Genomic DNA, 16415 nt, shown 5'->3' with positions numbered 1-16415 from the left:
ACGCAGCTAGTAAATGGGGAGTTTTGACTCCAAGTTCAGTGTTTTTTCCATTATAGTGACCAGTCCTCAGGCCCCTTTCTGTTTTCCCTACCCCTTAGTTGTCCCATAGCCCCTTAGGTTTGTGATCCAGTTTCTCCATCACTCTCTTTCTGGGATCAGGTTCTTCAGAGTGACATCTTCAGGGAATGAGTCTCAGAGTCAGTATGGGAATGTGTTACCCATGTCTGGGGTATCAAGCCTTGGGAATGGTGAGTAAAGTCCCTGAACTCCTAACTGAGATATGCCCAGAGAACATAGTTAGGACCCTTCCTGCCCCAACCCTGAAACTCCCCCAGTTAGTCCTCTTTAAGACATATCCTAGCCTGGATAAACCTTTTGTGGAGAGGAGAGCTCAGAGAGAGGAATCAGTTGAAGAGAAAGAGAGAAGTTGGAAAAGGAGAGGAGAGAAAAATTGGGAGCATAAAGGAGAGAATGGAGAAGTTGAGAGGGGCAAGATGCTGAGAATAATCTCTACTGGGAACTAGCTTACATTCTAATGGAGAAGACAACAACTACGCCTATAAATATATACAACGTGAATATAATATGAATAAATGTAAATTTGTGTAAAGCAGTTAAATAAAGTGTAGTTTGGGAGGGAGGGGGATCAGGAACAACTTTGAATAGAAGATGAGCTTGAGGTGAATATTAAAAGAAAAGAGGGACAGTATAAGGCAGGGGTGGGGAACCTGCAGCCTCGAGGCCACATGTGGCCCTCTAGGTCCTCAAGTGCAGCCCTTGACTGAATCTAAACTTCACAGAACAAATTCCCTTAATAAAAGGATTTGTTCTGTAAAACTTGGACTAAGGCATGAAGACAGGAGATGGAATGTGTGTGGAGCAGAGAGAAAGAACAATATAGCTGAATCCCAGATTGCAGGAGGGAGAGTAATGTCCTATGAGGTTGGAAAGATAGTTGGGGGCCAGGTATAAAGACCTAAAAAAAACTAAATAGAAGAGTTTAGATTTTATCCTAGAAACACTGGAATTGATTGAGTCAGGAAGTGACATGGCCAAATCTATGCTTAAGGAAAGTCACTCTGGCAGCAGTGGGAAAATGGGGAACTGGAGACTAATTTGGGAGGCTGTTGCAATAATCTAGGTGAGAGGTGATATGGATCTGGGCTAAGGTGGTAGCTGTGTGAGTGAAAAGAAGGGATCATGAGTGAGAAATAATGTAGAGATAGAAACTGCAAGATTTGGAAGGTGGTTGGACATGTGGGGTGTGGGTGAGTGAAGAATTCAGGATAGAGCTGAGGTTACAAACCTCAATGACTGCAAGAATGGTGATGCTTTTGACTGAAATAGGGAAGTTTGGCAGAGGAGTGTGTTTGAAAGGAAAGATGATGAGGTTGGCATTAGCTATGTTGAGTTTGAGATGTTTCGGGGGCATCCATTCTGATATATCCAATAGGCAACTGGTGATTGGAGACCAAAGCTCAGGGGAGAGTCTAGGGCTGGATATGTAGATTTGGAGTCATCCTCATAGAGATGATAGTTAAATCCATGGAAGCTGATGATGTCACTAAGATAGAGTGTGTGTGGAGAGAAAAGAACTCTAGGGAACACCACAATTAGGGGTTATAATATGGATCATGAGCCAGTAAAGGAGGTTGAAAAGTTAGACAGCAGAGAACCAGAAGGCAGTGTCATGAAAACCCACAGATTGCCCAGGAGGAGAGGGTGGTCCACAGTGTCAAACTGAAGCAGGTATTTCTAAAACAAGGTCAGAGATGCCCAGTGTGTGTGTGGGGGTGTCTAGACTCCTTTGGCAATATTGTGAAATCTATAGATCCCTTCTTAGAATAACATTCTTAAACGTAGAAAATAAAACATAGGATTACAAAGGGTCACAATCATATTGAAATAAAGATGGATTTTTTTTCTCCATCTAAATTCACAGACACCCTGTAAACTCTTTATGGTGGGGGGTGGGGATGGCCCATGGATAGATTACATCTAGATTTGACAGTTAATGAGATCATTGGTAACTTTAGATAGAGCATTTTGATTTGAATAATGAAGCCAGATGCTTAAAAGGTTGAGGAGTGAGACAGAGTAGAGGAAGTGAAAGCAGTGAGTGTAGATAGCTTTTTTAAGGTGTTTAGGTGAGGAAAAAAAGAGATATAAGATTAAAAAAAACCACCTTGTGGGGATGGCAGAGTTTAGTGAAGATTTTTTTAAGGAGTTGTTGAAGGAGTGTGTGTGTGTGTGTGTGTGTGAGAGAGAGAGAGAGAGAGAGAGAGAGAGAGAGAGAGAGAGAGAGAGAGAGAGAGAGAGAGAGAATCAGTGTTCCCATCTATTGGGAAATATGGAAGGGTATAGAATCAAGTTCACATATAGAGGGATTAGCTAGGAGGAAAACCACCTCTTTGTCAGCGACTAGGGGAAAAGAAGAGAGTGGGAGACGATGTCAAGGCGTTTTGACATGAAGAGAGAGGAGATAGGGAGTCAATTAGGGAGAAATAAAAGTACTGTCTTGATGTAGTAGGATTCAGTTGACATCACCCCTTTCTGTCCTCTAGTTCGGACAATGAAATGGACCCCTGGCTTTGGAGAAGCCACTCCATCCTTTCAGAATCGATACCGAAGAGACCAGGAAACAGGAACCCCTGGGCTCAGGCCAGGGCAGGAAGGTGAGTGACTCTTAAGAAGGTGTATCTGTTCTTCCCAGATTTGGGTTAGAGCCAGAGCCAAAGCCAGAGAAAGAAACATGGCATAGTAGAAAGGACATTGGATTAGGAGTCATGATCATCAGTAGAATTCTGATGCTTATTAGCAATGGGACCTTGGGAAAGTCATTTCCCCTCTGTGGACCTCAGTTGCTTCATCTGTAAAATAAGTCTCAGCAAGATAATATTTAATTTTCCATATCAGATCTAAATCCATTATCCCATCATCCTCTTAGGCACGGGAGATAGGGGAGGCATTTGCAAGAGGACTGTACACTTCCCAAGCCCTGAGGGATCTCAGGTCATGGGCATCTGGTTAGTAGAAGTGGGAGTCCATGTGGGAGGGAATAGGGGATCAGGGCTACTGCAGGAAGACCTGGAGGAATTAGGGGTAGTGACCACATCTATTCCACAGATCCAGAAGAGGAAGAAGGGGAAGGCTATGAGGAGCCTGATGGTGAAGGGGCTTCTGTGGCCTATGAAAATAACCAGGACCAGATCTCCCAAGGTAATAATGCATTACTTTCCTCATTCAATGCCCAATCTCCTCTGTTACAGAATCCAATCTTCCCCTCCTCAGAAACACCCCTCACCCACTAGCTCCTTCTTCCCTCTCCCTAAGGCACTGGATGTGCAGGTAGGTCAGTAAAGGACAGTGGGCAGGAGTGTCCAGCCCTCTTTCTGACTCCCTTTCTTCCCCAGATGACTGGGGTTATGAGAATGAAGAGAAAAGAAATGTGGCTGCTGAAGAAATAGAGGATGATTCTTTCTCCACTGGTAATGAGGAATTGGGGGTGGATACCTTAGGTGGCTGGAGAGGGGGCTCCTGAGGGGAGGAGAGAGCAGTTCCCAGAGGCACCTTCCCCCTCCTCTCTCCAACAGCTGAGTCTTATGAGAATGAGAACAAGGAAATGGTTTCACCTGTCTACACAACAACAGGTAGGGGCAAGAACACTCCTAATTTAGTGGCTGGGAGAGTGGAAAGGGGAGTAGAAGTGCAGGATAGAAGGACCAAGGACTCAAAGAATCCCTTTTACTTTCTTCTGTAGGTTTCCTGCTCCCCAAACGGCCTGTCTGGGACACCTGCCGGGAAGCCTCTTCACTTGGTGAGATGTGGGACAATCTGCTTGGACCCTGACCTCAAGGAAAGGGGAGGAACAATCATTTATATAGCGCTTACTATGTGCCATGTGCTGTACTGAGTGCTTTTTCTTTAAAAAAAAATAATATTAATTTTATTTATTTTTAGTGTTCTACAATCACTACCATATAATTTAGATTTTTTTCCCCTATCTCCCCCCTCCCTCCCCCCTCCCTCCCTGAGATGGCATACAATTTTATATAGGATCTACACATACATTCCTATTAAATACATTTTCACTGTAGTCATGTTGTGTAGAAGAATTATAATGAATGGGAGAGCTCATATAACAAACCAAAACATGATACACACAAAAAAATGATCTGCTTTATTCTGCAAATGAATTCCATAGTTCTTTTTCTGGATGTGGAAGGCATTTTGCCTCAGAAGATCATTGGGAATTTTTTTTAAGTCCTTGCATTGCTGCAAAGTTTCAAGTCTACCAGAAAAAACTCTCGCACACTGTGATCGTTGCTGTGCACAAAGTTCTCCTGGTTCTGCTCCTTTTGCTCAGCATCAGATCATATAAGTCTTTCCAGACCTCTCTGAAGTCTTCCTGTTCATCATTTCTTATAGCACAATAGTATTCCATTACATTCATATACCAGAATTTATTCAGTATTCCCCAGTAGATGGGTATCCCCTTGATTTCCAGTTCTTTGACACCACAAGGAGTGCTGCTGTAAACATTTTTGTACATGTGATTTTTATGATCTCTTTGGGATACAGTCCTAGGAGAGTATTGCTGGGTCAAAGGATATGCACATTTTTGTAGCCCTTTGAGCATAGTTCCAAATTGCTCTCCAGAATGGTTGGATCAGCTCACAGCTCCACCAACAATGTATTAGAGTTCCAACTCTCCCACATCCTCTCCCACATTTATCATCTTCCTGTTCTGTCATGTTTGCCAATCTGATAGGGGTGATGTGGTACCTCAGAGTTGTTTTGATTTGCATCTCTCTAATCAAAAGTGATTTAGAGCATTTTTTTCATATGATTATAGATATCTTTAATTTCTTCCTCTGAAAATTGCCTGTTCATATCCTTTGACCATTTATCAATTGGGGAGTGACTTGTATTCTTGTACATTTGACTCAGTTCTCTATATATTCTAGAAATGAGGCCTTTATCCCCAACTTTAGCTATAAAAATTCTTTCCCAATTTTCTACATCCCTCCGAACTTTGGTTGCATTGGGTTTGGTTGTGCAAAAACCTTTCAGCTTAATGTAATCAAAATTATCCATCTTGCACTTCATAATGCTTTCTGTCTCTTCCTTAGTCAAAAATTCTTCCCTTCTCCTTAAATCTGATAAATACACTATTCCTTGCTCCCCCAATTTGTCCATAGTATCAATCTTTATACCTAGATCATGTACCCATTTGGATTTTATTCTTGTGTATGGTGTCAGGCATGAGTTGATGCCTAGTTTCTGCCCCACTGTTATCCAGTTTCCCCAGCAATTTTTGTCAAGCAGTGAGTTCTTATCTCAGAAGCTGGGGTCCTTGGGTTTATCAAACAGTAGATTGCTATATTCATTGTCTACTGTGTCTTAAGTACCTAGCTTACTCCACTTGTCTGCCCTTCTGTTTCTTAGCCAGTACCAAGTGGTTTTGATAATTGCTGCTTTATAATACAATTTGAGATCTGGAAGTGCTAAGCCACCTTTCCTAGGATTTCTTTTCATTAGTTCCCTTGAGATTCAGGAACTTTTGTTCTTCCAGATGAATTTTGATACTATTTTTTCCAGCTATAGAAAATAATTGTGATAGTTTAATTGGTATGGCACTAAATAAGTAAATTAATTTAGGTAGAATTGTCATTTTTAGTATATTAGCTTCGCCTGCCCACGAGCAACTGATATTTTTCCACTTAGATCTGACTTTATTTGTACCAAAAGTGTCTTGTAGTTGTGTTTATATAGTCCCTGAATTTGTTTTGGCAGGTAAACTCCCAGATATTTTATAGTGTCTACCATAGCTTTCTGTCTCTTGCTGTTGGGCTTTGTTACTACTATATAGAAATGCAGAAGATTTGTGTAGGTTTATTTTGTAACCTGCAACTTTGCCAAAGTTGTTTATTATTTCAGGTAGTTTTTTATTTGAATCTCTGGGATTCTCTAAGTATATCATCATACCATCTGCAAAGAGTGATAACTTAGTTTCTTCTTAGCCTATTCTAATTCCTTCAATTTCTTTATCTTGTCTAATTGCTGTAGCTAACATTTCTAGTACCACATTGAATAATAGTGGTTACTAAGTGCTTTTAACAGATGTTATTCATTATTATCTCAAATCTAGTTCTGACCTTACTTATAACCCTGATCCTTGGTATCCAGCCATTCATTCAATATTCCAATAAACATCTACGGAGTACCTACTATGGGCAGGGCATAAAGCTGGGCATTGGAGAAGGTACAAAGTTTAGATAAGACACTGGTTGTTCCTGCTTATGGAGCTTACTTAGACTGAACCTAACCCTTTCTGTAGTGAGATATGGGCTGCTCTCCTTAACTCAGGCTCCCAATTCCTTGAGATTATGTTTCCCTATCTAACCTTTCTCTTTTCCACTTGCATCCTTTCATCCTTCACCTGTCAGCAGGGTCACAGTCTTATGAGGACATGAGAGGGATTCTATATGCTGCCCCTCAAATCCGGAACCTTCATCCCCAGCCTGGCCTAAGCCAGGAGGAAGGTGAGTATCCTTCAATCTTCAGCCCTGCCTAAGCTTTCAAGGATCCAAGTGGTCTCTTCTCTCTCTCATCCATCTCCCTTTCCTCCTTTAACCCAATCCCTTTTTGGTGCTGTTCAGATGGTGACTCCTATGAGAACATGGAAAATCCAGAAGAGACTGGTCCAGATTGGGAGGCAGGGGGTTGGGCTCCAACCTGGAACAATAGGTGAACCCCTCAACTGCAACCTCACCTCCTTAAGTGAGTAGGAAATAGGCCCCCTTCAGAGGTTGAGGAGGGGAGTTTTGGGAGTTATGCTGTCAAACTGGATTCTGGTGGCAAGGGGAAGGGATCAAGGGAAATAGAGTCGTTTTGGGGGAGCAGGGTAAGATGAAGCAAGAATTATTAGAGCATTTGGGATGATGCCTGGTGTTTTGGGAGGGAGGGATTTACAAAGGCTAGAGGGAAGGGGAAGGGTACTCACCGAGCACCAACCTTCCATTTTTGTCTTTCCCTCTTTAGGTCATAGAGACACAACCTCAACTTAGCATGCTTAGTCTATCTGGAGTAGCTATGGTCTGATGGTGTTCAGGATGTGTGTGTTTGTGTGTGTGTATGTGTGTGAGAGCCTGTGCCCGTCATCCCTTATGTCCCTCAATAAAATCCTGAAGTTCCTAATTTCAAGAAACCGTAACTGTGTATGTTAGAGAGGGGTGAGGTAAGGGAATGAAAGCAAAGGACGGGATTATAGTTTACTGAGCAATCACTGAAAATCTGGTATGTCAGGTCAAATAATTTCTCGTGGGGAAGAAGTTTCCTTAGGACACTTCTAAGGCCTTCCCCGGAATCTGCTGGTTCAGACCTGGTCTGGATTGGAACTGACCCATCCATCTGATTAATTTGTTAATTCAATAAATATCCACTGAATGTCTAATATAAGGGCAGAATTCATCATCTCTCCCTGACCCAAACCTGTGTCTCCTCTCTCTATTGATGATAAAAACTGAAATTGTCCTCGTCCTCAAGAAGATTACATTTTGCTAGAGGGAAATAACTTATCACAGATACAAAATAATATATATGTAGCGTCTATGGCTACCATCCCCTGTAACTTGCAGGTGGATCTCCTAGACCCGACCACCCTCCCTGGATAACACTATGGTTCCACATAACAAAAACATTTCATAGCCCTCACCTACATGTTTACCTTTATCAGTTAGGTAGAGGATGCAGTTAGTTCAGAGTGAAGGCAATTAACAGCATAATGAGAAAAATAATAATAAAGTATTTGCCCTATAAACTCAGGACACACTCTCCCACAAATATGCTATCTTTACAATGAATGGGCCCATAAGGGGAACGTAGGGAACCTTGGCCAGCAAGGCCTCAGTCTTTGCCCCAGGACATGCCCCCAGCCTCTTGCACCAGCCCCTATTTGGATGCCTGAGTTTTGGTCACAAATTCTTCCTCCTAGGGCCTACCCAGCAGTGCTTTGCTTCAGCTGGAAACTTAAGTCTTTGCCCCAGAACTTTTCATAGCATCCTCCATCAGCCCCCGCCTTCCTCTGCTCAGGACCTTCTGTAGTACTCCAGAGTCCATCTCTGGGGTCAGATCCTTCCCCACTCCCTTCTTCAGCCCTGCATTACCACCTCCTGCTTCCTGGCTCTTCATTAGACAACACACTAACACCTTCTGGCAAGTTGGACTTTAAGGGATAGCTTTGACCAGCCTAATCATCTACTTCACTTGTTGGACTTCTCCAACCACTGATACTGTGTCTGGGTTTGTTTTTCAATGCTTGTCATACTTCTATCCATACTCTTCCCATCTCAGTGATTCAGAACGCCTAGCTGCCAATGTACAAACCTTATTGCCAATCTCCAGCTGCCAGCTCCCTTATATCCATACCCTCAACGCTGCCTACTCTATCAAGGTTTCACTGTGCTCTCTGGATTTCTTGTTCCATAATTAGCAAATTTTCTTTCATTTTAAGTTATTTCCTTTTTTTTTTTTAATTCCTTCTATGTTCTGGCCCTCACTCAGACCCAATTCTCTCCTGACTGCTTTCCTGGCTAGCCTATAAAGTGCTGCTTGCACTTTCACTCATATCCCAAACTCACTGGTCATTGTGTGACATTTGGAATATTCCTCCCTCCCTACTGCCACTCCAAACTCTCCCTCTACTACCATCCCTCCTAAACCTCTCCTAATTTGAGGTTCACCCTTTCCAAGTGTATCACTCAATCTATATCCTGATATTATCTTTTGACAGCTAGTATATTCTCCTTATGGGCAGCGAAGTGGCCCATTGCATAGAGTGCTGGGCCTGGAGTTAGGAAGATTCATCTTCATGAGTCTAAATATGACCTCAGACACTTAGACTAGCTGTGTGGCCCTGGGTAAGTCACTTAACCCTGTTTGCCTCAGTTTCCTCATCTGTTAAAAAATGAGCTGGAAAAAGAAATAGAAAACCGCTGTAGTATCTTTGGCAAGAAAACTCCAAATGGGGCCATGAGAGGAAAAATGACAGAACGCTAACAGAACAGTCATAATAATAGTAATAGTATTTATATAATATGTACATAGTGCCAGATACTGTGCTAAGTGCTTTACAAATGTTGTCTCATTTTACACAATAATTCGGAGAGATAGAGGCTATTATTCCCATTTTACAGTCAAAGAAATTGAGGCAAACAGAGGTTAAATGACTTGCTTAAGATCACCCAGATAGTCTGAGGATAGATTTGAACTCAAAGTCCTCCTGACTCCACACCCAATACTTTATCTGCTGTTATCACCCAGCTGCACCATAGCAATGAGAGTTAGTTTGTGGAATATCTGCCTCCAGCTTTGGTTCTTAACTGGAATTTGTAGCTGGGGGTGGTAATTCTTCATAGGAGAGAGCTGAAATCCTCTTTCTCTCTTCCTTCCTCCCTTCTTTCCTTCCTTCCTTTTATTTTTTTGGAGGCAATCAGGGTTAAGCAATTTGCCCAGGGTCACACAGCTAGTAAATGTCTGACACCAAATTTGAATTCAAGTTCTCTTGACTTCTGGGTCAGTGTTCTATCCACTGTGTCACCTAACTGCACTCTTCTGTTTCTCTCAAATCAGTGAGAAGACAGGGCTTTCCTTTCCCCCAAAAGATTCTTTGCTCTAGTCCTCTGTCCTTGCATAGCCCTTCCTCACTCAAATCAAAGTCAACTGCAAGTCATGCCATCATGTTGATGTCATGGTCCTCTTTGAGAACTAAGGACTAACAAAAGCCATGAATGAGTAGCAGCTCCCCTCCCTTCCCCTCCCTTCCCCTCCCTTCCCCTCCCTTCCCCTCCCTTCCCCTCCTTTCCTTTACCCTTCCCCTTCCCTTCCTCTCTCCTTCCCCTCCATTCCCCTTCCCCTCCCCTCCCTCTGGTGTTCTGCACAGGTGACTGGATTTAGATGACTCTGGAGAAGTGAGGCTGGTGACCTGCACAGCCCTCCCTCACTCAAAACAAAGTCAAGTGTAAGTCGTGTCATTATTTCTCTGATGGCATGGTCTTCTTCTGCAACGAAGGACAAACACACAGGGAAAGGTAAACTCTATGACCAAAAGCTGCCTTTTTTCCTTTTCTTGCTCAAAGATCAAGCCTTAAACCCAATTCACTCTGGAGCTCGTAGATTGGACAACAAGTCCCCACCCACCTAGCACAGAGTGGATGTAATAATTAAATAGTAATAGTTTCTCTTTTACCCAGGAACCCTAAGGGTCTTCCCCTTCCAGTTTGATTTTTTTCTTTTTCATTAAAGGGGCAATCCCTTGAGTAATTTAAAGAAGCCTATTCATTGAATGGGTATATCTCACTCAAAGTAAGATTGTGATAAGACTTGTCTCCAGTCATCCTGATGAATATCATGCCACTGGACCCAGATGGCTCAGGAGAAGAAAGCGAGGTTGGTGACCTTGCACAGCCCTCCCTCACTCAAATCAAAGTCAATTGCAAATCATGTCATCATCTTGATGTCATGGTTCTCTTCAAGAACGAAGGACAAACACAAGCCTTTGGCTCTGCAGTATAATAGGCTGAGGGCAGCTAGGTGTTACAGTGGATAGAGCACCAGTGGAGGAGACAGGAAGACCCGAGTTCAAATCTCACCTCAGACACTTGACACTCACTAGCTATGTGATCTTGGGCAAGTCACTTAGCCCCAATTGCCTTATCCTGGGTCATCTCCAGTCATCCTGATGAATATCTGGTCACTGGATTCAGATGGCTCTGGAGGAGAAGTGAGACTGGTGACCTGCACAGCCCTCCCTCACTCAAAAACAAAGTCAAGTGTAAGTCATGTCATTATTTCTCTGATGGCATGGTCTTCTTGGGCAACGAAGGATGAACACACACATAACAGGTTGTCCTATCTAACTAGTACCTTCAGTCTTATTTTTTTACCTGAATTTTCTGATCACTGAAGCCTGCATATCTGTCAGACACCTTTCTTTATATTAAGACTAGAACACCTATAAGGCTTCCTGATTAATTTTTGGTAGCTTAATGTACATACATGTATACAGAGGAAAATGTGATGGAGGTAAAAGGAAAGATGCAGACTAAACGTTGTAGGGAATGACACCTAATCATCGTCCCTGTAGAAGTTACTGTTTCAGTAAGCTGACAAAGGTTTGGGTTCTAGTGTCCCCCAATTGCTCAGTTAAAAAACTCTTTTTCTTTCCTTTACAAATGAGTGGGAAAATATTGGAAGACAACTCAACTCAAGGGACAAGTTGAATTATTTTCTTCTGGCTGAACCATAATCTTCCCTTTATTAGGTATATGTAGCTACCAAAACTTTCCTAGTCTTTGAGCTTACTCTTATACAAAGTAAATAGGAAGTAATTTCTAGAGGGGAGGGATCAGGAGAGATCTCACTTAGGAGTACTTGAGTTGACTCTTGAAGGGAACTAGGGATTCCAAGTTATGGAGGAGAGGAGGGAGAGCATTCCAACCATGAGATGCAAAGGAATGGAGGTAGGATGGACTGGAAAGTAAACTTGAGACCAGGGATTGTCTAATTTTTGTCTTTGCATCTCCTGTTCCTAGTGTAGTTCCTGACACATAGTAGGTATTTAAAAAAATGCATGTTGATTCATGTGTGATAGAACGTATAGGCCAAATAAAATCTGTGATGGGGAGTAATATGAAATCAGTCTGGAAAGTCAGATTGGTGGTCCTTTGTTATGTAAAAGAGGAATTTGTATTTCATCCTAGAGATGATAGAGCAAGACCCCAGAAGTTTCTTAAGGAAGGGTAGTGGCATGGTCAGAACTGTGTTTTCTAAATATCAATTTGGTAGCTGGATAGTGAGTTTAGTCTGGATTTCTCCTTTGCTCCTATCACACTTGACTTTATATTATATTTCTTAACTTCATATTTCCCTATAATATTATGTTAGTTCTTGGGTGGCAGGATCAATGCCATTGTTGTTATTTGGTATTCTACACTTTGTAAGTACTTAATGTTTAATTGAATTGAACTGGGGATACAAAATTGTATGAGATAGGTGCCCTGCCCACAGTAGAGAAGGAGAATCGGGGAAGACTGGATTAAGGGAGATTAAGCATTCACATAATGACTTCAGAAAGAATGCTCAGTGCCAATGACTGATTGGTATAGCAAACACTAGAAGAGTTCCAGTAATTCAATCTCACCAAGTGCCTACTTTGTAGAAAGGGCTCTCAGCCATACCAACTTTACAATTTGCCAAATCCTTTCTTCCCAAGAGCCCTGTGAGGTAGCCAACATGGCTATTATTATCCTTACTTTATAGAGGAGAAAAAGTGAAGCCCTAAAATATGAAGTGACTTGTGCAATTGAATGCTGGATACAGGACTCAAACCCAGGTCTTTTGACTGTAATCTAGTGGTCTTTGGTTAGATTGTATAGGGGTGCGCTGGTAAATATTTAACAACTGGCTCTCCAGAAAAATAATGTATTTATGGCACACGTTTACATTGGATTTGCATTATTAAAATGTTCTCTATCACTTTCTTGAGTCTAAACAATCATCGAAGCAATGAGTTGAAGCTCTGATTTGTAGTGCTGGCCCATTTCTGAGGTGTAATTGCTCCCACTGAACATTTAACAATGGACTCCAGGACACCCTTGGATACCAGAGATGGGCTCTACTTTCTCGGAGGTTACAGTATACTAAGGAATAGGACACACACCCAAGTAATAATAGTAAGTGGCATTTATTTTTTAAAATAAGTTTAAATTGATATATTCTATTTTACTTACATCACCATAGTTTCCTCCAGTAGCTTCTCCTTCTTTCCAGAAAACCATTCCATATCACAAATAGTAAATTTTAGACAAAAAGAGGAAAAGACAAGAAAAATCAGCATAACTGATCAGTATGATAAAAAACCAACCCTGAAAACACATGCATTGTACAGTACTTGTGGACCTATCTGTCTCCTCTGCAAAGGAGTGCGGTGGGAGCAGGAATGCCTGCTCATATCTCTTCTCTCAAGCCATATTTGTTCTCTACATTTTTGCAATATTCACTTGATTTTGGGTAGTTCTTTCTGTTGACAGCATTGTAGTCATTGTGTATATTGTGTTTTCAACAATACTCACTAAGCACCTACTATGTGCCAGGAACTATGCTAAGTGCTGAGGATACAATTAAGGAAAAGACAGTCTCTTCCCTGAAAGAACTCGCAATCTAATGGGGTTATACAGCACCCAAGAGGGAGGTAACACTAGGGCAGGGGATACCCAGGGCTGCGGGGGTGGGGAGAAGGTAGGGGGGCATAATGTTCCTTGAAGTCCAAACCACTCAGAGAAGCTGGTAGTTATTGGAGGGTGACCTGGAAAGCTCATATATAAGCCTGTTATAAGGGAAAGCTTTGAGTGCTCCACCCTCCAGCCCTCCAGAGGAGAAAGGAGGCTGAGGGAGTTGAGAAGGTGTTGAGTATCCAAAACTGAGTTAGTTAGTATGATGATGATATTTCAGGTATTCCATTAATGTAATGTATTCTGTGTAATATTCTATGACATTCATGTGCCATAATTCTTTTGGACAGAACACCCATAGGGAGAGGAAGGAGGGAAGGCAGAGGGGAGGGAGAAGAGAAAAGGGAAGGAGGGAGGGAGGAGGGAGAAAGGAAGGAAGGAAAGAAGGAAGGAAGGAGGAAGGAAATGTGTTGCCCATCTGAAAGTTGGGTTCCCAGTGGGGCAGCTCTGACTACTCACAAGTTATGGTTTGTCCTTTGTTCTCAGAGAGGACCATGAAGTCAGGAAGGAGATGCCATGATTTGCAAATGAATTGGATTTAAGTGAGGGATAGCTGTGCAAAGCCTCACTTTCTTCTCTGGAGCCATCAGGGTCCAATGACAAGATAGAGATCAGGACTGGAGATGGCCCCCACTGAATAGCTAGCATTTATAGAGTTAACATTTTGCACTTTATCTTTACTTCAATCCAGAGAGGTTGGTTTACATGAGGAAAATGAGGTAGGCAGAGATTAAGTGACTTGCCCAGGGTCACACGGGTAGTAAGTGTCTAAGGCTATATTAAAAGACTGAAGTCTTTCTGATGCTAAGTTCAACACTTCACTAATTTCATCACCTAGCTGCCTTGGGTAAACCACATGGTTAGTACACAGAGGTAAACTATTGTTCAACGTCTGAGAAAAGATCATATACTACTGATGAAGCCCCTAGCCTTTTCTACCTACAATTTATGGTATTCAAAAAACAAAAGGCAAAATTCCACAATGAGACAAAATCGTTACAAAATTTATTTTTTAGGGTTTTCACCAAATGGAACTCTAGAAATACTAATGTTAGGAGGTGTACCCTAGGAGAAGAAGTCTTCCAGGAAAGAAAACTAAGGTCAGATCCTGGGAAGAACAAAAGGGTCACCTCCCTGGATAGTCTCTATACTCTAAGAAGAGGGCATTGCTTTGGGTTAACAAAAGGATGTTCCCTCCTTAACCCTTTCTGAGAGCTCTCCTTTCAACATGGCCCAAAGAAAGCAAATATGGGTACTTCACTGAATCACTTAGCAAGTTTTCCTCCCAATTACATGTAAAAACAATTTTTAATATTTGTTTCCAAAATTTTGAGTTTCAAATTCTCTCCCTTCCTCCCTCCCCACGGCCCCTCACTGAGAAGGCAAGTGGTTCGATATAGATTATACATCTGTAGTGTCAACCATTTACCAAAGAAACAAACAGAAATCAGTTTCCCCCTTAACTGAAAGTTTGTTCTAAGAACAAACAAACAGAATGAGGTCCCCCTTTATCAAAGGTTTGTTCAAGAACAAACAGAATGGGGTTCACCTTACCAAAGGTTTGAACAAGGAACAAACGGAATCAGGCCGTACATGTGCCACATGTTTATTTATTGTCATGCATGATGGAGTCAGAAAATAATTCTGAACTCAGAAGTAAACAAGGTGAGGGAGACCCTTTATACACTTAGACCAATCCCAACTCAGGATGCTGTGTCAACCCAAAATTATAGTCTCCATATTTGTTTAGCTATAGTGTAAGAAAGGAATTTATTAATAGAACAGGTTGTAAAGATCATAAGATAAGAGAATGTCGAGGTACCAATTGAAATTATAGATGCAGGATATCTGTGTTTCTTTTATTATTAACATAACTCTCTCTCTCTATGTATATATGTGTTGGTATGTATGCATATATATGTTTTATATATATGTATAGTACACATAAGATAACATAGCATAGCATGTGTCCGTAAAGTACCAAGATAAGAAAAGTCCCATTATTCCAGTTCAAGGTGCCTTGTCCTTGGTGGTCATAAACAGAAGAATGTTCCTAGTCAGCTTCATCCTGCCTTGTAGTTGCTGACACAAGAAGGGACATTTTGGGTTCACTCAGAGAGTGAAGCAAAGCATGTCTGTTATGGCAGAGCACACACAGCTTTATGGTAGGTTAAGCTCAGAGTGGGCCAAAATGTCTTTCTCCTGATTGGCCAACCCTGGTTTTAGGCCTTTCTCAGGTGAGGGGAAGTCAAAAATGGTCCACAGTAGTCATGCAAAACATATCCATAATAGTCATTGTATAAGAAAACACAGTCAACAAAAAACCTCAAGGAAAACAAAGAAAATAAATAAAAAGTATGCTTTGATCTGTATTCAGACGTCATTAGTTCTTTCTCTGGTGTACTTCACTGAATTGCAAAGAATGTTCCTGCTCTAAACCTGATTCCAACCCTAACTTCTGGGGGGATTAGGACTCTTGACTGAGAATGAGAACTGATTTAAGTTTCCATAAATGAGATATGAGATAATAGCTACCATTTATATGAGGTAGTTAGGTGGTTCAGCAGCTAGAGTCTGGGCCTGAAGTCAGAGTGAGTCACTTAACATCTGTTTGCCTTAATCTGCTGGAGAAATGGCAAACCACTCAAGAAAATGGCACAGATCATTTGGTCTGCTAGGTCACAAAGAGTGGGATATGACTGAACCAAAACACAACAACTATTTACAAAATGTTTTAAGATTCATGAAACTCTTTATAAACATTATTTCACTTATCATCACAATACCCCTGGGAGGTCTGTGTTATTATCCCCATTTTGCAAATGAGGAAACTGAGGCAGAAAGAGATTGTGACCTGCCTAAAGTCACACAGCTAGTAAGCCTCTGAGGCAGCATGCAAACTTACATCTTCCTGATTCCTGACTCCAAGGGCTGCGCTATTACTATTATTGGTGGTGGTAGTAGTAGTAGTAACAGTAGTAGTAGTAGTAGTAGTAGCAGTAGTAAGCATTTTTTAGGACTTTAACAGTGGTAAGATGCTTTCTGTATATTCTCATTTGATTAGTAAAATGTGGATTTTGAAGTAGTCTTTGAGGTCTGTCACAGTGCTAAAATCCTTTGTCC

General features: G+C 41.6%; 1 protein-coding gene across 2 annotated transcripts in view; it reads left to right on the top strand.

The window, feature by feature from the left end:
- CD19 (CD19 molecule) overlaps positions 1-7210 on the top strand; it is a 28692-nt gene extending 21482 nt beyond the window's left edge. Inside the window, exons 7-15 of one of the 2 annotated variants that reach the window (XM_072598411.1) lie at positions 160-248; positions 2565-2675; positions 3127-3219; positions 3414-3488; positions 3594-3650; positions 3761-3817; positions 6450-6545; positions 6663-6783; positions 7045-7210. In XM_072598411.1, the coding sequence (XP_072454512.1) occupies positions 160-248; positions 2565-2675; positions 3127-3219; positions 3414-3488; positions 3594-3650; positions 3761-3817; positions 6450-6545; positions 6663-6754 (670 nt within the window). In that variant the 3' untranslated portion in view covers positions 6755-6783; positions 7045-7210. The remainder of the gene's footprint in view (positions 1-159; positions 249-2564; positions 2676-3126; positions 3220-3413; positions 3489-3593; positions 3651-3760; positions 3818-6449; positions 6546-6662; positions 6784-7044) is intronic. The other variant, XM_072598421.1, reaches the window with a different exon arrangement.
- Positions 7211-16415: the final 9205 nt, after the last annotated feature.

Source organism: Notamacropus eugenii, chromosome 1 (genome assembly GCF_028372415.1).
Source record: "Notamacropus eugenii isolate mMacEug1 chromosome 1, mMacEug1.pri_v2, whole genome shotgun sequence".
NCBI lineage: Eukaryota > Metazoa > Chordata > Mammalia > Diprotodontia > Macropodidae > Notamacropus > Notamacropus eugenii.
The sequence above is the reverse complement of the archived record's forward strand: the minus strand, read 5'-3'. Positions and strand labels throughout refer to the sequence as shown.